Source organism: Plectropomus leopardus, chromosome 9 (assembly GCF_026936395.1).
Source record: "Plectropomus leopardus strain MGB_pleo_1.0 chromosome 9, ASM2693639v1, whole genome shotgun sequence".
Lineage (NCBI taxonomy): Eukaryota > Metazoa > Chordata > Actinopteri > Perciformes > Serranidae > Plectropomus > Plectropomus leopardus.
This window is the reverse complement of record NC_142184.1, coordinates 15,464,864-15,492,256: the sequence shown is the minus strand read 5'-3', so window position 1 is coordinate 15,492,256 and position 27,393 is coordinate 15,464,864. Positions and strand designations below refer to the sequence as shown.

Here is a 27,393-nt window from a genome sequence, read left to right as displayed (position 1 = left end):
TTGAGATTAATTCAGGGTTTTTGTGTGTATGTGAAAGGGGCTTTAGAGAGAAAGAAAAAAAGAAAAGTAACCGTTTTCCTATTTGTAGCATTTTAAAAAACAACCTGCAAAAATGATACTATGAACAAATGTCATTTTAACTCACAATTTTTCAGATTCATGCAGATCACATTGGATGTAGTCAGCAGCCCTCACGCACAGAGACTGCAGACTTCATTTTAGACATGCATACCAGCCTCAACAAAGTCCCTCTAGCTCTTGAATCAATATGCAGCCACCGTGCATGCACACCTTTATGAAATCTAAGTAAATATGAGACTCTCATCAGAGCCTGAAGGGTCTACAACACCCAGTTAGCCACTCAAGTTTCCTCCCCTATGTGATCCTACTGACATAAACTCTCTTCCCTGTAATTCAGAAACAATAAATCATGAAAAATAAGATTCTAATCATTTGATGTTTAGTTTTATAGAAAGCCTCATGTCTCCAGTGATTCCAGTAATAGGATTGTGTTGGAATATGTATCGACTTTTGTTAAAGAAAATAGTTAGAGCAGTATCAGTAGACTAACCTTGAATCTATGATATGGAGGGATTGATTTGTGCTTCAGGGTGCATGGGAGCATAACAATAACACTCCTGACAGTGAGTTGCAAAAAGCCTAAGTATTGACTTCTGATGTTCTGCAGTCGTGAGTGAGGCTGCAGCTTGGATAGAGATGGTTTCCCTAGCTCGCAGGCTCAATCAATGGCATCTGTCAAGTCATTAGTCTTCACAATCCTACCTATTGACCTTCAGCCGCCCTTGTTTTTTGCGACTCTGTGAGAGAATGACAGAATGACAGAGAAGGCAAATAGAGACAGAGGCCGATGATGAAGAGTAATCAGCTTGAAGAAAGAGAAGGATATTATATGGTAACATCAGTTTAATATTGTTTATGACTCCTGTAGCAGTGATTTCCACCGACTGCGGATCTTTTGTTGACAGAAAGTTGATACAAGTGATACGTAGGTGTCGTCAATGTGTACATGTAAGTGTGAGTGGGGGTTGATAGGAATCAGACATGTTTCCTGACAGTGCTTGCTTGGCTGTTAATAATGCATGTCTTGTCACTGAGGGGCAGATGCAGGGTTAGATTGCTGTATTGGGGTATTGATTGGTGTGAGCGTCTGTACGTCTGTACGCGTGGGCTCATGTGGCTGTGTGCAAATTGAACATCGCCAGGGTGTACAAGAGCTACGTGTTTAAAATGCTGGATCTGAAAGCTGTGGCACCGATGTGGCACAGCTTAAGAAGTTATGAAACTTTCTTCTGGAACAGCAAATCTGTTGGTTCATGCCGACTAAAGTTCATGTACTCAAGTTGTAACCCATGACTCATGGCTCATGGACTTTTTAAACACTTGCGTGTTGTCAATTTCCTGTTAAAGATATTAATAGCTCCCCAAAATTATAAAAATAAAATATTCTTAGATCCGTCTAGTGGTGTCTAGTAGTGCAGATAGTTTTTGTTTTATTTGCCTGGTCCTCAGCTTCTGAGAGGTCTGCCTCCAACCCAATGCAGTGCAGGTAAATTGAGTTCAATTTACATTTAAAAGTATTAAACTGCAACTTCAAACATTGTTCCTGAAACAATGTTACCCTGGATAAGCCACAAAAACACTGTCAACAGTTTTCAGAGGGATTATTTATTCACTGGAAAGTAGTTCCAAAGAAAACTGTTGACTGTGACGTCTGTGGATTATCCTCAGAAACAGACACATTGTTCCTGGAAGGACACATTGCTGTTTTGAATTAAATGTAATTTCTCAAAGATTTAAGCACCACAAAGACAGTTCTGTACACTGCAGCTTTTAGGGGTGAAAGCAGAAATCTTTTTTCTCTGAGACTGGTCAATTCAAATCAAAACCAAAACTTTCTACATGGCTAGATACAGCTGATAGTGAGTAAGAAATGTGTTTTAACCATGCTAGGAGCATGTCATCATTTCGGAATGACAATATTGTTTATATCTCAACAATTATTGGATCAATTGCCATGAAATGTGGTACAGACATTCAAGTCCCCAAACAGATGAATTATTACAACTTTTCCAATAGTGTCACCAACAGGTCAAAATGACTAATTTTCCAACACTTTGGTTTCTGACCAAATAACTTTCTAAAAATACCAACAAAAAACTTAACTTTTCAGCATTCACACACTCACAGCAATTTTTGTTTTGCAGTATCTTGCCTAGGGATACTTTAATATGCAGACCGGAGGAGCCTGAAAGCCAACCGCTGATCTCGCAATTAGTGAACGACCAGCCACTTCACCTACACACCCATGGGCGCACAGATATGTGCAAGTACATTTGCTACTTACACAAGGGGAGATGACCACAAAAATGACAACTGTGTCGGTCTGAAAATATCGAAGCAAGCTGTCCTATGTTCAGCACTATTTTGCGTGGGGTTTAAGATAGCCTCCTTTGTCTAGTTGAACCAATCCTTGCATCAAAAGAGAGACCAGCCATGAAAAACATCAAACATCCAGCCTTGTGTTTATCGTAAAGAATAAATGATTGTAACTCATAATTAATGAATAACGTCAAGCAACAATGTTTTTTTTCCTCCTTTCAGGACAGCGACCTGCTGACATTTAACATCTCCGCCCATCACTCTTGGTGGAGCGAACACGGGCCGGGCTGCGTGAGGAGAGAGATGCCGCAGGCTCCAGGGGTCCGCACCACAGAGAGCCACTCCTACATCACTGTCATGGGCTGCCTCATGGACTACCAGTACATCGAGGTTGTGCATAGCGGCACGCAGATTCTCGTTGCTGTGAGTACAAGTCGTCAGTGTGACTGCATATTTACATGCAGATCCGTGTGTGTGTGTGCGTGTGTGCGCGTGTGTGTGTGTGTGTGTGTGTGTGTGTGTGTGTGTGTGTGTGTGTGTGTGGGGACATGTTACACAGGAACTCATCAAATTACACGCTTAACACCAGCAGCCGTGGGATTCTTGTATGTGAAAGGTGAACGTGCTTGAAAGGAAGGTGATGTTTTTGTTTTCCCTTCAAGCACTTTTCTCAATATACTTCCACAGCGGTCTGTTATTTTGTCTCTTGCAGCCTCCCTTCCTCTGCCCCGGTCACTGGATGAAAAATTGATCCGTTGTTTTGTCTGGCTGAGGCTCAGACCTGCCAGCTGCTAACAGGTTACTCAAACACTGGAAGGACTGTTATTGTCCTCTTTATACAGCGCCGTATGAATACACCAGAAACTCACATCCTGCCAGCATGCACATTTGCACACACTCATGTATGATTGACTAAACCTCATATTGGATGAGAGCCAGGATGTTCTTAGTTGCCAGCACAGCAGGCACTTGGGTTCAGACATGCACATTACGCACATTTACTTACAGCAGCATTCACTAACACACTTTGACTCCATTGCAAATGCACATAAACACACCCACACCTATTTTTCACACTCATTGTCACTTTAATACATGTGGAGTGGATTAAATGGTGGCAGCAGGTGACCGAGAGAACGAGAAAGATAAAACACAGCAGCTTAATCAGCCTTCAGTGGGTTTCAGAGTCCTGTTGGTTTTACATTCTTACCATATAATCTTGATAATCTTAATTTACACCTGGGAGAGCACAATGAATGCAGTTAACTACAGGGTAGATAAGAGAACCAGCAGAGGGACCCAGTGCTTAGAAGCACTCTGTAGCACCATTCATCCCGTCACCTCTATGGAGAAAGGTAATAAAACGGCTGACCTCACTTTATAGCCCTGACTCTTTCGCTGAACCTCATTAGCCTCTGCACTATAGGCAGTGAATTGGTTTATTCCTCTCCTCACATGGACTTTTACTCCTCCACAGGAGATGGCAACACTTTTTATGCCTACATTTTTGCATGCCGACGTCCAACCAAGCATGCACCACCATCTTTGTGGTAACAGCTCCTGCGAGGAGCAGGGAAATTGGTACTGAAGTCCCAGTGTCACAAATGGAATAATTTTCCTTGTGCCCTCACTTCCTCTCAGGCTGAACGCAGAGCGCTGCTTTTGGGAAATGGACTCCACTTTTGTTTTCATTTGTCTTCTACCAGTGGTGGAGAAAGTATTCAGTTCCTTAAGTAAAAAGTACTATACCACATTGTGAAAAGTAAAAGTCCTCCACTGAAAATGTTGATTTAACTAAAAGTATCTATAATCAGGGAAATGTACTTGAAGTACACTAAAACAAAAAAAAAACACCCCCCAAATCTTAAAATTACTTTAAAAATGATAAGAAACTGACTTAAATGTTATTTTAAATAGTTGCCAATTAATTCTCTGTCAGTTGGCTAACTTATTATTTGCTTTTTATGCAAAAATTGTATTTCGTAAAGTAACCAAAGCCATTAGTTATATGTAGTGAAGTTAAAAGTACAATATTTTCCTCTTAACTATAGTGGAGTAAAATTATAAAGAGGTATAAACTCAAGTTAAGTCAAGTATCTCAAGTAAATGTAACTAAGTACATTTACTCAAGTAAAGTAACTGAGTAAATGTACTTAGTTACATTTGAACACATTTTTTTCCTCTTTGGTGGGCCAAGCAGAAAGAGAGCTAAAGGAGTGAATGAAAAGAAAAGGAAAAAAGTAGGGTGTCCCTTTGTCTGTGCTAGAGGGGTTTTCAAGGTCGCTGTGAGAGGCCATTAAATATTTAGTTTGGGCTCCAAGGAGCATGTTTCATTAGGATGACAAATGTGGATCCATTGGCCAGTAATGGAGGCATCACTGTCATCCATCCGCGCAGATTCATCACAAGCTAGAAGAGAGCCGTTCAGAAGTGAAGCTTTGCTAAAGTCAGCCCTGTGTTGTCGCTTATTGCCGCCACAGGCTACAATCAGTCAAAAAGTAACTCAGAGGTTTAAAGGATGAGCTTGAAGTGGAGGCAACCTTTTCAAACTGGGATAATGTATTATTCATTGATTCATCACTGAGGGGAATATTTTGCTCCATCCCTGCCCTTATATTCTTTGTTGCCTTCACTGAAAATCACCCACCCATCCTGCAGAACATATTGTTATTGAATGGCTTTGGTTTTCTTTCGCTGTCATAATAATGACTGATTTCCCTGTCAGTGCAGTCAGCAAAAAAATTCTACACACACCTCTCTATCCTCCCGTCTTCTTTTGCTCCTGTGCACCACCCTCGCTGTTAAATAAAACAGTCGAGCCTGAGAAAACATATCTGGTGAGATAGAGGGTAGTTAGGAAGAAAGGTGTGAGAGAAAGGAGGAAGAAAAATTGTGCAAGATGTGATGTTGGTTTACATCTGTAGACATAACTCTTACACACTAAAGGGAGCAGTGAGAGATGTCAAGGGGTTGTCAGAGCTGCTGAGCTACTCATAAAATGCACATGCACACAGACATGCGCGCGTGCTCACACACACACACACAGATATATCATTTAGCATAGGTTATTGCTGCCACAGGCAGTGCTTTCTTCTTTTGCCTCTCTATTCCCTGGGAATCTGCGTTGGGAGGATTGTGTGAAAGTTGATAATGGGAGGAACGGCAGCCTGCGTCATTCTTTCGTTCCATTGCTCATTTCCTCTTATTTTCTCCTATTTTTCTTCCTGTCTCGGCTTTTCCTGCCCAGATCTCACCGAGTTTGACCTTCATGTCAGTAAAACTTTCACCAACTAAAATGACAAAAATGACAATGCACTTTTCTCTGTGTCTCCCTGTATTTCTTACTCAGTGTAACTTTTGTTCTCTGGTGTTTAGATGTGTGTTAAAGTGCAGCTGGTTTAAAGGAATATTTAACCCCACAATTAACCATTTTTATATCAGTTACTCACCCTGTGTTATGTTGAATTTGTGAAGAAAACTTTGTTTTTCTCACATTCCTCTACAATAAACTAAAAATCCAAAATTTTTGAAAACAGTTTTCACCATTTCAGTGTAACACAGGATTAGTAATTGATATACAAATGCTCATTCGGAGGTTGAAGTATTCCTTTAATGTCAGGGTAGTGTGAGGGACGAATAAGGGCCTCTGGTTGATTATAGTGGTCCCCTCAGCAGAGCTGCTGTGGGCAGACCTCTTTCATTACTGCTGGAGGCCGTTCTTGCCCAGAAGGTCGGATGTGTGTTTTGTCGTTGTTCAGGTTTATTCAGTTCACCGGCATGACCACCCCGCCCACCCCCTCCCTACTCATCCTAAAGGTCAGGGTGCTGGCTTTGATAAGTCCATTAGTCCATGTTGTGTTTTCAGACTCTCATGCTGAACATCCATCACCGCTGTGGGGAATATGTGCGTTTTTGTTTTTGTGTGTGTGCTGCATGTGGAGCCAACTGGAGGGATCTTTGATGTGCTTCTATTTTAAAGTGCAGTAATTTGTCCAGAATCAGTGCCTGGCCACGCATTGTCTAGTATAATGATAGCATTAAGCAATATGTCAGTGCTGACATTGCATTGTAACTGCTCTGTAAGTTTTACAGCATCTGCTTCAAAGGATTATAAAGATCCTGGGATTAAAAGACTGATGATGCAGTAGTGAGCAGTTATTAGGTCTGCTGGCTGCTGCCAAAAAACAGGGAGGAGAAGAGAAAGACCCGAAGACCAGAGAAGAGAATTAGTCTCCAGCGGGCCACTGAATATTGTGTTGGGCTACTCGCAGAACATCATAAAAACATGACTGCCCGCCATTGTACTTCAAAGGCTCTCTCCGCCAAGAGCTTTAATTGTTAATCTGTTTTGCGGGGAAATGGATTTTCCTCAGATTAATTTTACTCTAATATTTGGTCTCGTTAAACTTCTGAGTGTAGGCAAGAAGAAGAAGAGGGAGCTTGGAAGTGAAGAACAAGCAACATTAAAGAAGTAAATTGTCTCTGGCGGCATGTTTGCTTTGCTTTTTGCTTGTTGAGTGTTCGCTGGTTGTTTTATTTACCTGCCTGTTTCGCCTTCTGTCCTTTTGTTTTTCTTGCCAGAGAGCCTAATTTTTCTCCCCCTCACTAAGTCAAACCTCTTCTAAAATGTTTTAGGCATTATTTCTGCATGGTCAGCCTCTTGTGTCTGTTTTTTTTATTTTTTTTTTACATCAACATACTGTTATTTGCTGTTATTTGATGTGGTAGATGCAAATCAGCACCACAGACACTTAACGACCTCGTGTGGTCTTGTAAGCTGTACAGATCTGTGTGTGGAGGGGGCTGGGAGAAAAGAACAGGTGGATGTGGTCTCTGCAGTCCCTATCTCATCATGTTTTGTCATTAAACATGCAGCTGCCCACACACACAAACACACACATCTAATTTACTGGAGAGAAGCTTGCGCCTTTTTGTCAGGCACAAGGTCCTGTGTAATTAACCTACAGGACACCTGCAGCACCCCTGTCTCCCTCTCTCTTTGCACTTCTCCTCTCTCCCATGTGATATATTTTACCTGCAAATTCCTTTCAATCGAGGAGACCAGGTGAATTTTCTCCTGACACTGAGCCATGATCAATAGTGTGTTAATTAGCATGTAGATCGACTCAGATATCTGTCACTGCACACACGTGCACAAACCAGTCGGCTGTGGAAAGAAAGAAAATTGTAATTCGCTCAGGAAACAGTCCGATATAGAGCTGCAACCCAAAAATGATTGTCATTATTGATTAATGTGATGCATTTTTAAGAATCGTCAAGTAGTTGCTTGTAAAATTTCTAAAAATAAATCAAATAAATTCCCCAGAGCTCAAGGTCCGTCAGTCTGTTCGTCAGTTGGCTGGCTTGCTACTTTGATCCAGATGGAAATGTCTCAAAAGCTACTGGATGGATTGTCATGGAATTTTGTACTGACATTCATGGTCATCAGAGGATAGATCCCATCAACTTTTGTGATCCTTTGACTTTTCCTTTAGCAGCACCAGCAGGTTAAAAAAATCACCTTGTGAAATATTTCAAAATCAATTAAATGAATTTGCACAAATGTTTATACAGACAGTCACAAATGCCAGGCCATTTTATCATTTGGTGATCATCTGACTATAGCGCCACCATGAGGTTGATATTGGTGGTTGTTGCCAGCAAAAATGAGATAGCTGCAACTAGATCCAATAGATGAATTAATTAGATTGATTGATAGATAGACAGACAGACAGACAGGCTCTGCTTTGGGCATGGTGCAGCAGATGTGTTGCACTGTTTCTGTGCCCAATGTATTTTGGCTGTTAGTCTTGTTGCTAGATAAATGAGTTAGTTAATCCCTTCAATATCAAAATTGTTGAAACATGTACTGACAATAAACTAGTCCATGTATCAACTTATAGTTCAGGACTACACAGATACCATGTTAAATGAAGAGAAAAGGCCTTTAATATGTAGCTGTTTTGCAGTGAAAAAAGACAGTTTTTTGTTGTTGGAAATTATTTAGTAACACTCATAACCAAGTAATTGACTAGAAACCTGATTTATTGTAGTTACAAATGAGAAGTGTGCACTCTGCTAATCATGAAACTGCTTCATGTCTGATGGCTGATGTTTGTGAGAGGGTGCGCATCGTCAAAGAAGGTCATGTGTCTTTCTTGACTGGCACATTCGGGATACACCTGACCTTCATTAGCCTATGCAAATACAAGTAACCTTCCTTTCTAGCTCAGCAGCTGGCCTTCTTCTCACGCACACACACATGAACATTTAAGCTTCGAACTTATTTTGGCCCTCATTATCTAAAAGAAGAAACTCTGATATTGCTGAACTATCACAAATACCTCCCTCAGTTTCCTCTGCAACATAGTAAATAGTAAGTGAAGCCCCCCCCCCGGAGGGCAGCTGTGCTTTTGATGTTTTCCCAACATCTTGCACTGAACTGCCCAGTTTTCTGGCGACTTGTTTCCTTTGTCAGTTGTCCAGATCACTGCTCAAAAACCTGCAGAAGAGACAGGGAGGAGGGTGGCATTTATTGAGAAACAATAAAACAAAGACACACAGAGAGGTGGAGAGAAAAGATGAACTCACAATGAGGAGGGACAGTGATGTAGAGACCTCTGTTTAAAGGGTGACTAACTTTAAGAAAAAAGTGCAGAGTGCAGGGAGAAAAAAAGCCCATATGATTGGCAGCTAAATGAGTTGGCTTTAGTTTGGCACGTCCTCACAGGCAGACTGACATCCAGCCTCAGAGGACATGCGGGGGCTTTATGAGCTTAATTAATTTGACATCAATCTCTAAAATGATCCCTGAACTCCAGAAGTGACAGTGGGAAGTCAAAGAAGAAAGCTTCGGGAGAGTGTGTGCTTGCATGTGTGGGTTTATGAACATGATTATTTAATATGCAAGGATGTTTAAGTGGAATTGTCACTTGTTATTGAGGACACTGGCCTATATTGGCTAAGGACAGCAGTGCCTCCAGCAAAAAGCCTCCAACTCTGATCTTATTAGCACCCTGTGCATTGCACTAAATGTATTGCAGCTACAGAAATGAAGAAGAAGACGGAGTGGTTTAAGATCAGCCCATGGCGAGACTGCAGACATGAGCAGATATATTACAGTGTCCAGTATGTCTTGCTGTCAGCAGTTATCAGTCTAAGAGTGAGAAACGGTGCTGATTTTCCATGACTGAGCAGTGACAGGCTCACTCCGAAGGTTTGCCATTCACTGATTAAAGGTATTACACTTCATGGAATTTCTAGTGTGTTTGATTTGTCTATGCAGAAGTAGTATTTATGAGTGTGCAGCGAAGCTAAAAGTTCATGTCAGTCGTATTGTGTGTTTTTTATCCTCAAGGCAATAGCGTGTCTATAGATTTAAAACTGACTTCATATTGTTCCTTTCATCCTCAACCTCTTTGTGGTTTCCCTGACTACATTTCTTTGATGAAAACTTTGGCAGGAAGCGAGAGCTTCACTTTCTCCTCCCCTCCTATTGCTTTGTTTTTGCTTAGCGTCCACACTACTCTGGCATATTTCAACGTCTGAAATAGGGACTTTGAAAATGCTGCTGACCATATTTTAGTTTGAATATATCTGTTTTACTGTACTTGCTTTGCAGTGACTCCCAATTCATCTTTTCCGCCACCTTGACCACCTTATTCATGTGTTACTTTGTTCCACCTTGTCATTGGTCCAAGCAAAGAAATTCCTGGTCTTCCTTTCCACCATCTCCTGGTGATGGCACCCAGAATCTGGACAGTTTATTTGGCCCAATTCTGTGCCGTCATTAATCCTGAATCTCAGCAGAGTTGGGCAACTGGATGCTACTTATTCATTCCTCCTTGCCAAGTTTGGAACCAGGCCAACCTGGTCATTTTGGCTAACTGGGGCTCCACAGTATTTTCAACCAACGGCGAGAGGATAGTTTGCTTCCTGTTTACATGGCACACACATTGCCAGAGTACGTAAATGGTCATTTAAAATGCATTTTAAGGCATCTTAGCATGGGTGGGGAATATTTCTGAAATGGTACTAAAACTAACCTGTATTTTTCTTTTTAACTGTTTAACACAGTTAACAAACAACATACACACACAAATACAAAACAATTTAACCCCAACTCTGTCTGCAACATAATTAGCCTCAGGAGATCAAAGAAAAAAAATTAAAAGAGAGCAAAAAAATTAATAAAGAAAAGATAACAATAATAAGTTTGTCTATGACCTAGTGGTTGTGCACAGCAGATTTTTCGTTTTGTCAGTAAAGGAAGCCCAGGCACAGATGGTTGATTGTTTGGCATTTTGCATTCTCACATCTTCATATATAACACATCCAATAACGATTGTAGCCAATGACTCTGGGAGGAAGAATAAGGTGGCTGCCAACGAAATTAAACATTTTTTTCTGCTGTCAGACCAACAAAAAGTGCAAGCCTGTAGTGAAATAAGAGATCTTAAGATGAGGTTTCATTCAATAGTAGCAGCTTTGGACAATACGCTGCTTCAGTATCAATTAGATTAGATAAGGTTGTAGATTAGTAGACTATTTTCCAGAAAAATGCTACTGCTGGGCAATTCCAATACATGTGCAGGAAAGAGCTCATGTTGTCATTAGGGAAGAGCTTGCAGTTTAAAGAGGATATAAGCGTCTTCAGATGGAGCATCCAAGGGGTAAGATAAATCTCATGCAGGAGGTGTATCAGTTTGTGATTGGTATTTTTGTAAGTACCATCTAAGTTGTTCCAGACCATTAACCAGCAAATATCCACAAAATTGCCAAGATGTATTTACTCTTAATTTATGTACGCAAACTTCTGGCAGTTCATCTAATATGAAGCAGGGATCTTGGCAATTCTGTGGATATATGCTGGTTAACAGTTTGCAGACATTTACGATCGGACGTTACATGAACAGGCAGTGTGAAAGGGGCTTTAGATACTAAGTTCCGGCAAAGAATGGAGTGAATGAGTTGTTAAAGCTCCACCCCATTATATTAAAGCACTCAAATTATTAAAATGTCTCATTCTATTTTCATCCCATACATCTGACAAAGTATCAAAACGAAGATCAAGTTCATCTTAAAACGCTGTTTTAAAGTCACTCTCAGTCTCAGGTCTCCTGGGGTTTGACTTATTGGCTTTACTATGTTTGACTCAAACCCAGACCACAACAGTGATCAGAGACCTTTATGAAAATTAAACAAACGTGCACTCACACATTGATATTAACTCGTACGACCACACACTTGGCACACACTTTTACAGGAAAAACACACAATGCAGTTGAAAACAGGGTTTGCCCCCTGCTGTTAACACCATCTTGTGCTTGACACTGGCTTTATACATATGCTAATTCACCTCCATTTCACCGCCACTGTAATGGATGGGGTGAGACCAGCAATTAGATACTAGAGAGAAAAAACAGAGTGAGAGAGGCAGAGAGTGTATCTTATCTAGCCACACAGAGAAGGACCCATTCCTTTTTCTACTAGACGCCACACCTGCATTTCATTCATAAATAAAACATTTAATCTACGTCTGCATGTACTTCAATGAGGGCCAAATATATTGTGCACATGAAAAACGTGTATAAAACTCTAGTAATAGAGATGAAAAGCCGAATAACTGCACGTCGTTTTTGTTCCTCATATGATTACACAGGCCATGTTAAGTTATTGGTTGATTGAATGTTATATAAATAGCCACCATCACAGACATCAATCCCCCCTTGGGTTTTGTGTTTGTGTACCCAGTGTGCAAGGAGGGCAGCATGCCCGACGCTGTTTTAATTGGCATGGCAGAGTGCCAAATGATGGATGGACGGCTGGGTGGAGAGAGACTGTCTCCCAGTGTCTGTCTCTCCTAGTGTCTGTTTCTGAGTTGATGACAGCCATCTGCCAGTTCCACAGGCTATTCTCAGCACTGTTTGCCTGCACGTGCATCAGTGCACAGTCACTTTGAGTGCTCGCCATTGCTTTCTGATGTTTGTCCATATGAGATACTACTATAAGTACATGCTAGAAACTCTTAACATTGCCAGCCCTGATTTTATACTATAGCACTTCAGATCTGTGAACATAACAATAATAAATAAGCTGGGGAACAGTTGAGTATTTACAGTCTTTGTTTCTAGACACCTGATGTATGTAAATCCAATATTTACTCTCGTTTTTGCTCTGATTTTGGCCTCCACCAACTCCTGAGAGAAATGTCTGTCTCTTAAGCAGCTAAATGCTCCACTATGTTTATCGGCCTGTCTCTTAACTTTTTTTGACTGCCATTTGGTACTCGGCAGGTATCAGAGGGTGTGTTTTTCTTCTGTCACAGCTGCCTGCTGTGACAGAAAATGACACTGATGAGGGAAGTGAAACAAAACATTGAAGTTGCAGGCCAGAAAACCAAAACAGTGAGTTGAAGGGAACTGCTAAATCCAGTGGTAACGCTTTGTGCGAGTCCATCACTATGAGTGACATTCACATTACACATAATTATTTGATCCATTATTGGTAATTAAATATTTTAGCTGCTTTTTGGCTGCAGCTAAGAATTGGTTTTACTTTTTATACATGCTTGTGATTATTAGAATTAATGATTCATCAGTTCTTTAGGCCCCTTGTCCTTTCTTTCAGCTCTCTTTAGAAAACGCCCAGCTGAAAGCACTTTTTAGGACTTCGGAGGTGTAGCGTATTTTCATCACTTCAGTTGTATCCAATTGCTATGATATGGAACATCCTCAGAAGTAAAACTGTTAGTGCAGAGAGAGCTTGCTCTGGATGAAAGGAAGGTGTGTGGGTTCATAAAAGCAAACATAGTATATAATCATATATCTCCTCCATAGTTGCTGTTGTTCAGCACTTAAATTTTTGAAGGTTGGTCTTTGTGGTATTCCCTCCTTCACTGTGATTGAACTGCTGGGTAAAAGGTAACAGTTATGATATCAGTATTTTAACTAAAGTTGAGCATTTTTCAACACTCCACACAGAAAAAGATGCTATTGGCTCCATTGAAAAGCACTGAAAAAATGCACTGGCTTCGGTTAAAAATACTTTGGTGGACACAGCCCCTAATCCTCTAAAGCATCTGAAAATAGTACAAAATGTCTACAGAACACGCAGCGACACCTTCATGTTGCTTGTTTTGTCTTACTAAAAATCCACAAGCTAAAAATGTTCACTTCACTGTGTTATAAAAAAGAGAAAAGCAGTAAACCCTCACATTTAAGAAGCTGAAACCTTCTTAAATTCTTACATTTTTTGACGTTTTTTTGCTTGATAACTACCCTTGAGTTGATAAATGGATCAAATGATCACTTGATCATTAAAATTAATTCCAGTAAATTTGTGTGTTGTTCTTTGCAGTGTTGCATCACCTGCCCTGGGAACACACAGCCGCAATCTCCCCAAATCAATGCTGCATCCACACTAAACTCGCTCTTTTCCAGATGTTCAGTATTACCGTTTTTTATCCATCAAAGCAAACACACAGCTGTTTATCAACTGCTCACTGCCAGCTCTGTGGAGTGTAACCTCTCTTGTTTGCTTGTGTGTTCACAGCTCCTGGGCTTCGTGTACGCCTGTTATGTTGTCAGCGCCATCACTGAGGAGGAGGACAGCTGTGAGTTGCTTAACCTCACTCTTAAACACACACTAACAAGCACACACACTCCCGAAACAGATCATTGCAACAATTAATGATTCAGACCCACTCACACAGCTGAGATGGAAAACACCGGAGCTGAGGGGAACAGGGCTGCATCTTTCTTCATCTCCCTCTCTTCCTATCCCACCCCTCACTATCACCGCCCCTGCTCTCCCCTGTCTCCCTCCTCTCTCCTCCCCCACGCCAGCTGGGCCCTCTCTCTCCTCTTCTCTCCCTCCAGAACCAAAGGAACCATGTGTTCCCTCTACACACCTCCTTCAGCCCATTCTTCCTTTTCTCTTTCACGTGTCCGCTCGTCGCCTCATTCCTCCTCCTCACCGCTCTGTGTGGTCCTCACTGTTGATGAAAACCTTCTTTAATGTACTTTCACTTTTCACACCTCCCCTCCCCGTTTGTCGCTCCAGCTGTCTGTTGCCTGGTGAGGGTGGGTGTTTTTATACTGCAGTATTGCACCTCCCCCACCCTCTTGTTCACACACACCTTCCCTCTTCTCTGTAATGCATCTAGTCAAACATGTGCATCCTTCCTCTGAAGTTTCTCTCTGCTGTCTTTGTTGCCGTGTGCTGCTCTGCGTTAAATCTTTAACACAGAGTCAAATGAGGGCAAGAGTTGACTCTCATTTTTTCCTCTCTTGCATAAAGCAGGGAGTGAGGAAAGGGTGCGGGAAAAGACGACAGGGATCGTGGAATGAGTCATAAGAGAAGGAGAAACCAGAGACAGAGCCTTGTGATAAATGACCCAGCTGCTGTGACCTCATAGGCAGCAGGTCAGAGGTCTTGCTGGAGGTTAGCCAATCAGAGAGCAGGAAACATTGGATCTGAGGGTCGGTGGCAGTTGTAAATATCTGATTAGCACTGCAGTAACTCTCATGGCAATGTCCACATGTGTGAGAATCTGCCTTTACATATTTTCTCTTGTATTTTAGCTGAAAGTTAAAACTCTCTGTGAGGATTAGCTGAGATTAAATGGAGTTTCTGAAGCACATATTCGCACATACTGTGCGTGCTTGTTAGAATACTAATTATGAAGTATCTGGAGCTTGGCTGTAATCACGTCAGTCCCTTTTGTGAGACACCCAAACTCTAATTTGATTTGAACACAGCGTAATGAACAAAGCACTACATGCACTAATTGCATCTTAAACAGCAGACTCTTATAATTTGGGGGGACTTGTGATGTGGTTTCCGTGTGTGTTCCCGTAGAGGAGCGGTATAGGAGTCTAAGCAGTTCTTTGGTGGTCACATACCAGAGATTCACTGGCTGTGAGTGGTTAGCACCACCACCCAGCCACTCCCCCCAGCTCTGGGCAGTACCACTTAATCACCAGTCGCCCCTTAAGTAATCCCTGGAGGGCAATACCATTTTAGCAAGAGTCGAGTCAACTGAAATTAAAAAAAGACTTTCTCCGTCACAGACTCTTCCTTTTGTTTTTCATGACGTTTTGTTTTGTTCACGCCTGTGTGGACTGTCGCCACAGACTGTGTTTGTGCAAAGGTCCAGTGTGCAGGATTTAGGGGAATATATTGGCAGAAATGGAATATAATAAAATTAGTTATAAAAATAGTATATAATCACCTCAAAATAAGAATTGCTGTGTTTTCATTACCTTAAAGTAAGCCTTTTATATCTACGTACGGAGCTGGTCCTCATCCACAGAGTTTGCCACATTGCACTACTGTGTTTCTACAGCAGCCCAGAACGGACAAACCAAAAATGACCTTGACGAGCCAAATAGTGTCGGAAAAAGGACGGTTTTTAATGTGAAACTGCTTTATTCAGTATTTTTACCGGTTTAAATGACCGGGTCTGTTTGTTTTAGAGGAGAAGAAACCTATGTGGATAAGTTGGCTCAGAGAGATGAAATTAAAAAAGGCTCTTTTCACCCTTTCAGATCACATCCCTGGGCATTTTGTGCACCTAACAGTATATGTCAAAAATAAATGAAAAAATATACAATTGTTAGTGTTCTTAGATCAAAATTGTGTGTTTTCCTCTTGTAAAACACAATATTATGTGTGTTTATCCGAAGCTAGTACTACCAACCAATTTCAACCAATGATATTACAACTTCCAACCATTAATCAAACTACATCAGAGCACAGAGCTAAGATTAATTTAGCTAGAAAGCAACAGCTCTATGTGTCGGTGCATCTTTGTTTCCCCAAACTGCAGTGGCTATGGGCTGTTGGCTTGATATATTTATTTTTTACTTTTAAAATCACAACTGGGTTGAAAGGGTATGTTTACATTAAAAATTTCCAAAATCACATCATTTATCACAGCCTGAAGCTGTGAAATGCAGTATTTAAAGGGTGAAGGGAGGGTCATGCATTTTGCCCCAGCAACCCCCCTACTCTGATAAACAGAGTACAGTTCCTTACCATTTTTCAAAACAGTGTATTTAATATTTCTGTGTACTGGGGTTATTGTTACTTGTTTTTGGGTTTTTCTTCATCAGCGGACCCCAGCAGTAGAGCTAACGATCCACTGTAGCTCTGTATCGCACTAAAATCTAAATTTGCCCGGTTGTAGCAGTTCAGTCAATGCAAAGAATTGTATTTAAATCCCTCTTATAATTGTACACCAATCAAATATTCAATTTCACTGAGAAATACATCCCATTACAGAAGCTAACAGGGACTTTAAGTTATCAGAGAAAAGGTGAGCACACATTAGTAGATGCTGCATTAGCAGCAAGTCTGTGACAAGTCTAAATAGCGTCAGAAAAACACTGTTTTGTAAAATGAAACCGCTTCATGTAATGATTTTTTTTTTGTTGCAATTTTAATCACATGCTCCATTTTTTAGAGGGGAAGAGACCTTCTGCTCCTTACTGCTAGATGCCACGAAATGCTACACACTGCTCCTTTAAACTCATAATGGACATGAATTCGCAATCAAGGAAAGAGATAAAAATAATAAAAGAGCAATAAGGAAGCGTTGGTTTAAAAAAGCTTTGGGTGAAAACAGAACAGAACAGTGTGATTTTTATTGCTTTTAATTATCTGCCAGTTCTTTTCTGATCCAGGCTGTGCTGAAGTAAAACGCTGCTACATCTCTTCTAACCGCTAGCTCTTTGTTATTATAATCAGCCTTTTGCCCGTGCGCGCACTCACACACACAGACATAAATGTGTTCATGCAGACACAGGTGCGCAGACACACACACACAGACATAAATGTGTTCATGCAGACACAGGTGCGCAGACACACACACACAGCAACACAGAAACCAGCTAAGGCACTATGCCGCTCTCATTTCCCATCTCTCATTTGATGTGTAGATTAAAGCGAGTTTCTGCATTGAGCTCCCTGGCTGCCTCAGCACCTCTCCTCCTGCTCAGAACTTTTCCTTCTCTTTACTTCTCCCTCATATGCTTTATTCCTGTTCTCGTTTTTTTTTCACAGTTAGCTGGAATAACCATGTATGAGAAGTGTGCTCAAGAAATCCTCTCTCTCTCTCTCTTTCCTTTCTGTCTCTCCCCATCTCTGGCTTTCAAAGCTTTAATGAGGTGTGCTTGTAAAAAGTTAGAGGTCTCTGGTCCCTCGTTTTATCAGCCTCATTAAGCGGCGTGCTGGTCAATAACTTCTACAGCTGATTGCACCTCACCAAGAGGAGAAAGGTAGGGAGAATCCTCAGGAGAGGGAGAAAGAGAGAGGGGGGAAGACGGGAAGAGAAAAATGTAGGGTAGCAGAGGGAGGTGTTTGTCAGGAGCAAGTCAGGGAAGGGGTAAAAGGAGACGGGGCAGTATACAGGAACAAACAACGCAAGACAAGACAAGCTTTTCACGAATAAGGAGATAAGACAGGAATTCCTCTCACGCCGAGCACTCTCTCGCTCTCCAGGGAGACGGGTGAGTTAGATTTGAGTGCTCAGGCTTGCGTAAAGAATAACGAAATGAAACACACACCCATGCACACTCACACACACTCACTAGAAGCCAAGAAGACACAATGGGCAGAATAACAAGCATCATATACCATCAGCTCAGGGTTTGACATGGCTTTCAGGCTGTATTACTCATACTGTGTGTGTGAGTGTGATCTCCCATTTGATGCCTCTCTCCCTCCGTCACTTTATAAGTGCATGTGTGTATTTGCACTCACACATACCTATATGCCTCTTGCATTTGTGTGTGTGTGTGTGTGTGTGTGTGTGTGTTAGTGGACTGTGCGTGACTGACTAAGTGTTGTAGGCGTTTATGTGTATTTGTGTGTGCGAATTTGTTACACAGAGTTATCGGTGGTGAGCAGACACACCAACAGAGTGAGTGTAGGGAAAATCCTCTTTGTAAAGTAGGTCATGGAGTTAGAAGCCGAGCGCTGGGATAAGCTCGCTTTAGCATGTCTGCTAATTATGCTGCCGCCCTCTGTGCTGAGTCACATCCCCAGAAAATCCTTCACAGCAGACAGAGACACTGGAGGGATGCACGGATGTGTAGGTGGCAGCGTATCCTCAGGTTGGAGAACAGAGTTAAAAGGTCAGAATATCAAAAAAGTCTCCCCTGTTTTTTCGCGATCGCCGTACTTCAATAATCATCAAACAGCTAGAGCATTTTAAGATAAATAGGTCTTTTTAAGACACATATTGACATGTCACAGCAGGACTGCACAGGTGTGAAAAACAGAATGAATGATGGCTGAATTCTAATAAGCCTCCTCAGTTTCAGACTCCTGGTATCTGGCATGTTGACTCACTGTCACACTGTCATGATTTACTGGGACACTTGAATGGTGCTATGACAAGCCAAAATGTCTCCGGGGGGGACTGTAATCGAATAACAACTTTTAATGCTATTGCAAAAAATGATCATATTAAAGTAGCTGTTAGTAATTTGTAAATTGTAATAAATTGTGTTTTCATGTGTGGAATCACATGCCAGTTGAATGTGATGCATGTTTTTAATGTAAATCAGTGTTTTAAGAAAAACATGTGTGACATGCACTTTTTCACAATCATGCGATCGATAGAGATCACAAGATAGAGATCACATCGAAGTCCCTTCATTATGCTGGCTTTGCTTTTTATACAGAACTAAACAATTCCGGCATAATGCTGCCAAAGTGTGTGAGTTTAGATAGTATGCCGGACGCTAAAGAGGCTTAACAGGCATTACTTGTAATACATCAGCATCGGCCTCTAGTGTGACATATAACACATTAACACCAACAATGGCATAACATGTCAATAACAATCATTTACTATGACGAAAAAGAGACCTGTTATATTTCGGCTGATCATCTGCTTGGAGGGTAAGGAGCTCCCCGACCTTATTGTTTTCCCAATTTGCAGATTTTCGATTGCTGTTCTTCTTGTTTGAGTTAGCTGCTAACATGCCGCTAGCTGCCTTTTGAATCTCCTGGCAGTGTATTGCACACTTGAACAAAACATCACATCTGTCCCATCCTGCCGGTTGTCCCGGTTAAGCTTTGTGTCTTATATAAGTTAAATTGTATGACTACTATACATTATGACTATCACTACATGCATGAATATATGAATGAGAATAGAGTAAAGGCAGTGCTGGATGACAAATAGGATATTGGCAGCTGCAGGGACCAAATGATGAGAAACAGACACCGAAGACATAAACACAATTTTCTGCATTTGCCACGTTTAGCTTCTCGCCAAAGAACAAACTTTCCAGAGGCTCTCTCAGTATATATTTGCCTAGAACCTTTATTCGCTTTGCATGGATGATTAACTTTAAATACGCTCTCAATCAAACATACCTGAAGTTTTCAAATGCAAAATAACAATGCATAAAGCAGCTAAACTGGTCCTTAAACTAAATGAGTAGCCTGTATAGCAGTGATGGCTGTGTAATGGTGTGTGAGAACAGAGATGCAGCACTGCAGATCAGAGTCAATGATGAGGAGCTCATTCAAATACAAAGTGTGTGTGAGAGAGACAGAGACCAAAACTGTGTCTTGTAACTGGGGCTGGGCAATATGTTGATATTATTTTGGTATTGTGATTTGAGACTAAATATCATCTTAGATATCCTAATATCATTAGTGTTGTCTTTTCCTGGTTTTTAAGGCGGCGTTAAATTAAGTGATGTACTTTCCTGAACTTACCAGAATGTTATAGCTGTTCTGTTACTTGCCTTTACATAATTAATCATTATATCCTCATCACACATGATTATTCATTGAAAATGTCACTGTGAAAATATTTTGTGATAGCACCAATAGTCAACGCTACAATATCAACGCTATCTTGATATTAAGGTATTTATTCAAAAATATCATGCTATTTGTTTTAATCCATATCAGGCAGCCCTTAAATGATCCCACGCTGCTTCACAACGTCATCAAGGTCCGTGTTTTGTTATTGTTTTGATTGAAAAATGGCATAAGCTACGAGTTTCAGCCTTTACACTTGAACAAAATATTTTTTTCACTTTTTTAGCACAATAATACCATGATAACATTTTTAGCCATATTGTCCAACCCTATTTGTATCTCACCTTTTCCAGTATTACAGACAAGCTCTGAAATTCTGAACTATCTGTCAGCACTTTATATCTTTCTATGTCTTCGTCTCTTCCTGTTTTTCTCACTTGATCTTCCTCACTCTTCACTCCTCTATTCACACCAACTCTGTTTTTCCCCTCCTGGTCTTTTTCCTTTATCTCTGTGCCTGTGTTTCTTTTCACTGTCAGCTCGCCAGCCCCTCACAAACACACATACACACACACACACACACACACACACACACACACACACACACACACACACACACACACACGGTGCTACATGCAGCAGTAAACTGTACACTGTCAGTTTCTCACCTGGTTTAGTACAGGTTCCTCTGATTTCACCCAGTTTCCACTTGAACTGAGACATCAACATCTTACATCACTCCCTGCTTGTTTAGGGGCACAACATAGATGCCTTAACCATTGGCCTACATACCTTTCATTTCTTGTGTGTGTCCACACAAGTAAGAAAAACAGCTTGCTTTCTCTGCCTGGAAGAAACTGAGCTCGCTCCTTTCTGTATTACAGGAGCACATGTACCGCCCGGCTGCCATATCTGTTTCCATGGCCACTATCCGCACTAAAGAGGGCAATCAGAATCAAATCAGAAATACTTATATGATCCCAGAGAAAAAATTGGGGCAGACTATAGTTGCTCTTATACAATATATAGGGGCATAGTCGGCACATTCTCATTCCCAGGTGATGCTTGGTCAGTGGCTCTTTAACTAAAACAGCTGTTCAGAGCGTCAAAAAATGCAATGGCCTTGTGCGTCTCATACTGCTGATAAAGGGTGCCTCAGAGTGTCAGTGTACAGACAGAAAATGAGAAGTGTGTAAAAATATTTTATTAAAGCTGCAATATATAACACTACATATCAAACAGAAAAATGCAAAATGTGTACAAATACATGCATCATAATAAAAGTTGTGTTAAATAGAATAGTTTAACAATTGCACAGCTGAATAACCACAAAGACTCACTGTATAGCTGTCAGTTCTTCACTGTTAAAATATAAGTAATAAATAAATGATAGGTTATAGCTGCTGACAGGTGAAATAAGTCCAAGGGCCAGTCATTGAATCAAATACACTGTTTCACATTGAGTTTTCTGTCCTTACAGGTGTTTTCTGATCATTTTGTAAAAGTTTGCCATCCACATGGACATGCCAAAACATTTGAGAAGTGCTTGAAGCACCTTTTGAGAGTAAACAGCCCATTTGAGCTTGCATCTCTCCACCATCCCATCTGAACAGCTTTTTACATTCATTTCCAAATGTTGTTTGCTGCTTACAGAGCAAGCATAAAGAACAGATTGCTTCAGCAGGTCTCAGACATTCCCAAAGAGTTGTGAGATCTCACCCAACACATGGCAGTGTTTTCAAAATGCTCAGTTTTCCTGTTGAAAACATACACAGATTCACAGATTTTTAGATTAGTGAGCTGCATAGAAGATCCATCTCAAGGTCAGGGTCAGACCATGCACGTAATAACTGTGGGGAAAAGCTTCAGCAGCTATTAACAACTACATGAACGTGCGGGGTCATCAGAAATCATCCTTTGGAGACCTTAAATATCTGTGCAGAATTTACAGCAATCCATCCAATAGTTGTGTCGAAACTTCACTCTGAATCAAAGTGTTGGATTGACAGACTGACGGATGTACCAACCGACCGGCCGCCGTCCCTAGAGCTGCGAGTGTGTCTAAAAATGGCAACCATCATTATCATCTGCCTGTATTCCTCAGCACAGCTTATCGTGGCGGGGACGGGGTCCCCGCCTGCTTATAATGAGAAAATCAGTGGTACAGAAAAGAGCAGGGAAAGCAGGTCTTTGTGTGTGTGTGTGTGTGTGTGTGTGTGTGTGTGTGTGTGTGTGTGTGTGTGTGTGTGTGTGTGTGTGTGTGTGTGTGTGTGTGTGTGTGTGTGTGTGTGTGTGTGTGTGTGTGTGTGTGTGTGGTGTACAAATGACACAGAGACTCACAGGAAACCAGGGCAGGGTCAGAGGAAAGGGACAACTCCCCCAAATGCACCCTGTGGCTCTCTGCGCTCATCCTGCCCACCTATCACTGTTCAGCAGACCACCGCTGCCTCCTCTTATCAGGATGGAACTGATTTGGCCTTACAGTAGTTTCCACGGCTGGCCTGTGTCTGTTTTCCCCCGCAGCTGTTGATTCCCAGAAAGTAACAGATCTGCTCATTTTTATGTCATCCTCTTGAACTTGGATCTGCTATTTGTTTGGCATCTTTTTCCACAGAATCAGTCTCTCCTGTCCCTCCCCTCAGCTCCTGGACATGCTGGCCCCTTTTCACATGTGCACTTCCAAACTAATCCCCCCCATCCCTGTCAGCCGAACCAACAAGCGTGAAGTCCTCACCTCTCCTTCTCCCCTCTCTCCCCCTTTTAGAGCCACAAGCCTCTCCTTCCATCTCAAAAATATCTCTCTGCATCTGTGCAAAAATACTCTTTGGTTACCAGGGTGTCCCCCTCTCTTTCTCCAGCGACACTGGTCTGCTCATCTGCACATCGCCTAGAGTCTGAACTCTTAAGTGAGAAAATAAACAGAGAGGGTTGAGCATTTGGTCCGTGGCTGAAGGTCACCTCTGTTTCTGAGCGATAAAAAAGGCTTTGGCTATTTTGACAGCTGGCCAGCTTTCACCTGTTCCCGAGCTTCGCCTGTAGCCGCGGGCAGATACACAGATAAAAAGTTTAAGCTGAGGTTTTTTTGTGGACTTTTATTTGTTAAAAAAGATTTGTACTGTTCTTGGCAAGCTGCCCACCTTTCAACATCCCTGCAGTGCAACTGTTCCCTCTGTGTCCTTGGTTTCCATTTCATTTCTCAATCAGTTGTGTGTTTTTATCTTTTTTTGCATATTTTTATTTACTTCAGTGTCTTATTCTGTTATTGTCTGTCTTTTGATTTAATCCTTTGTTTTCAGTTGATTTTATTGGTGGATTTGACCCATTCCCACTCTACCATGTCAATGAGAAACCATCTCATCTCCTCTTAAAGCCCATGTACCTGTAAGTATGAATGTGTCACTCCATCATACATGTCTCTGTGCATTTTAATGTGACTGTAAGAGCAGGTGCATGTGCATTTATAATTTGTAGCCTCTTGAGGTCATGTAACATTTGGAAAAACAATACTCGCGGCCTAGCATCAGGAAGACAATGCTAAGCAGTCAAGAAAAAGACAATGAGGTTATTTAGTGATATCATTCTACAGTGATAACAGGCCCTGAATTAAATCGAATTGAAATCATATTGTGGCAGACTTTATGATTTCATCAAATATTGTATCATCTTCTAGAGAATAGATGTAGTATCATATCATGATAAAACTTCTGATTTACACCTCTAACACCTCAGGAAAAAGATGAATCAGGATTATAATTTACATGTAGATATATATAAATAACACAGGTGTTTTTTTTTAGATTTAAAAAATGGGAATTCAGTTATATTAGTCTTTTGACTTAGAGCAGACATCACAGTTTAACTGATCAAAACCATATTATTAACAAACAAAGAAATTGTAAGTATTACCAAAAAAAACAGACTTAGACCACTACAGATTTCATTACAATATTATGATCAATATTTCATGGTTTGTAAGAGATTAAAGGACTATTATTGGATGTGGATACAACGTCACCATCTGGTCATCTGCCTCATAACTACATGCACTTTTTGGCATCTGACTGGGACCATTTTTGGCCAGTGACACAACGCCACCGTCTGACCAATATTTGTTGGGATTCCTTGATTTTCTCTAAAATTGTTTATTAATCACAACAAGAAATCTCAACTCAAGGTTCACATTGTTCCAGAGTTTTTTGTTTCTTATCAAGATGTTACAAAACAACAGTGACTCGTAGTGATTGTGCAAACACTTGCTCGCTCAGTATCTGGAGCTGTGAGTCATGTCTGGGGAGTAAATGTCTTTCTGAGACATGCTACATCCTGTCAGAGGGCTGTAGGGAGTATTGAGGCCTTCCCTGTGTCTATTGTGTATGTTTGTAGAACACAAGTGCATCCCTGCGCCGCAGGCAGTCTCTGATAAAGGCACATGGAGAAAGACACACAAAAAGTCTGTCTAAAATTGGATTAATCAATTAAGTTGTGCAGAGGACTTAATAACAATAAGTCTGGGAAGTCATGTAATAATTCTCTGCCAACATGAAATGAATATTTTATTAGCTTCTTGACAGTTTAATCAGCTCCGTCTCTAATGGGAGGGAGGAAGTTTTCGTCTCCTCCAATCTACTGAGAGTTATATCCAGGAGACATTCATCCTGGGAAGTGTGTGTGTATAAATGTGGATGTGTGTGAGCTGCCCGACAAATGTTAACTGTCTTCTCTTTATTCATGTGTTTTTTTTATCCACAGGTCTACGTAAATAAGAGAGCGTCCAGCGGGGAGATGACACAGCAAATTCCCACGGAGACAAAATGGCTGTTGTGGCACAAACATCCCAGTTCAATGGGGCACGCCAGACATTCCTCCTCCTCTTGATTTTTTAAACATGTCATTTACTGGTGTACTGCCAGGAAAAGCCACCACTTTTCAGTTAGGGTCCATTGTTTTCCACAGAGGGCTGTCGGGTTCTGGGAAAGGGGGGTTTACGCTGCAACAAAACCTCGTATTGTGTGTTTAGGGAAGTATCAATCATTTTCTTTGTATGGAGTTCTCTGCTGAGGACCAACTGCCCGTAATGGTCAAATATTGCCCAAGAACATGCCTGTATAGAACATGTTTATCATATAAATACATTGTGTGTGTAATCAGGGACTGCCCCAGCACTCCCAGTCTGTGGTCCTGTGTCTTAGACGACTCAGTGATTTAGCATGTTATTGCTGGTTTGGCTCAGATCTTGGCTGGAGGGCTGAATTACAGTGGAGCCCGTGGAATGAGCTATTGTGTGCCGCCTGTTTACTTTAGGCCAGGATCTGTGTGCATAAATACACGAGGAAAGCAGGAAGAGGAAGGGGGGTGGAGGAGGGGGGGGGGGGCTCAAACCTACAGGAGCATCTGTCAGAAATAGAAAATGTAAATAATGAAACTAGAGGAGGGAGATGGTGGTGGTGAGGTAAGAAGTCTGGATTAAGAGTTTCATGTGTGAACTATCAAGATTGCAAAGAGGTGTTCAAACACAAAGATGTAAGTCTTACTTTTATTTCTGGAGTCCTTTTGTTGTGACTATTTTTCACCAACAGCCAAGTCAGTGTTTCTGAAGTGTCAGGTGTTAAAAGATGCACTGAAAGCTTTATTTTCACTTCAGTTCTCCTCTAACTACTGACACGTCGAACCGCTGACAGGGGTGATCATTACACATACTCAAGCCGAGGTCACACAGCATATTTTTAACTTCAAGAAAACAATAGAAGTTGTTTTTACTATCATAGCAACGTTGAGTTGTGTGGTCTTCAGTGTGGCAGCGTGACCTGTACCTGAGTGAACCAGAGGGCTTGTCTCCCATCAGTTCAACAGTGTAGATTCTCAGTTGTGATAGTCTCAGTTGTGATTGTTTTATAGCATGTTTTTTACAGGGTTTGTATTGTAATTATGTGTATTACATAATCAGTAATAACAAAACTGATGTCTTTGACTGGCTGTGTACGAGCTGGTTAAACTGTAGCTGAAATCGTCTGCTGGGTAGTTTCTTACTCAGATTTATTTGGACCCACCAACAAAAAAAGTACACAACAAAAGTACACACACTCGGGTCCTATCTCCTATACTGATGGTAGCACTTATTGTTGTTAATGTCAGATGTTTCAGAGCAAAGTCAGATCCCCTGTTGCCTTACTGCTTGTGCAAATCACCACTGCTCCCTGGTGTTCAAAGTGTTCATGTACAAGTTGCAAGGCGACTGAGTTTCTGCCACAGGGTCCATAAATCTTCATGATTTGTCTTAAAAGTACTTTTTCTGCTGATAATAGTATTTTTACATTTTTTTGCTGGGTAATTGTGATGTAGCAGGAGTCAACGATTTGCCCTGGTTTCAGTGTTACAGTCAGTCCTTTTCTTGATCATTTCGGTCAAGATCATTCTATTTTACTCATTGAATTTGAATCAAGATCATTTTCAGTATGCTATTTGTCTGATTACAGCTTTTCTTGCTGCTGAGTTTGAAATGGTCTCAGCTATTTTTTACTGGAATCAAAAGTGTGGTGAACAAAGAAGTTCATTCAGTTCTTTTTTTTTTTTTGTCAGCACCTAAAAATATCCTGCTGCATGTCAAATTCCACTGTGATACTAAATGTTCTTCACTGCCACATAGACGGTCCACAAACTGTTGTAATTCTGAAAATCATTTCACCACTTCTGCAGAATAAGAGTGACCCAGTTTGATTTGATTGGTCATCTTTGGCAAGATGCAATAATTTATGTCTTTATGATTTATCCTTTACACACTCCTGGCAGGCTAACTGGTGTGTTGGTTAGTAAAAACACAAAGCACCTCATATTGTAACATAATCAGTATTAGTTATAAATGCTACTATATAAAAACTAGTCTTCCTCTCAGTGCAATACAGCCTCATCCTTAACCCCTCGGTGACTGAGATTAGTTGAAACCTGTTATGGTTGTGTGTGTGTGTGTGTGTGTATGTGCTAGTCTTTACTGGAAAAGGTTCCACCTGTTTGTAGATATTTCTTTTTCTTTGTATAGAAAGTGGAAAAGATCTCTCTTTTTTGTATCACTCTTCTATTTTGTGCCCTGTGTTGCCCCATGTGACCTGGTTGTGTAATTCTATTTATCCAGAACTGTGCTTTGTGTTCATGTAAATAGGTGTTTGTTAATAAAAGAATGTGCTCTTTTAATAATATTGTGCACTCTCTGAC

General features: G+C 41.0%; 1 protein-coding gene across 2 annotated transcripts in view; it reads left to right on the top strand.

Moving 5' to 3' along the window:
* The window catches only part of nkain4 (sodium/potassium transporting ATPase interacting 4), a 59,077-nt gene extending 31,702 nt beyond the window's left edge, over positions 1-27,375 (top strand). Inside the window, exons 4-7 of one of the 2 annotated variants that reach the window (XM_042491747.2) lie at positions 2,623-2,823; positions 13,954-14,014; positions 23,484-23,568; positions 24,937-27,375. In XM_042491747.2, the coding sequence (XP_042347681.1) occupies positions 2,623-2,823; positions 13,954-14,014; positions 23,484-23,568; positions 24,937-24,946 (357 nt within the window). In that variant the 3' untranslated portion in view covers positions 24,947-27,375. The remainder of the gene's footprint in view (positions 1-2,622; positions 2,824-13,953; positions 14,015-23,483; positions 23,569-24,936) is intronic. The other variant, XM_088082068.1, reaches the window with a different exon arrangement.
* The last annotated feature ends 18 nt before the right edge of the window (positions 27,376-27,393 follow it).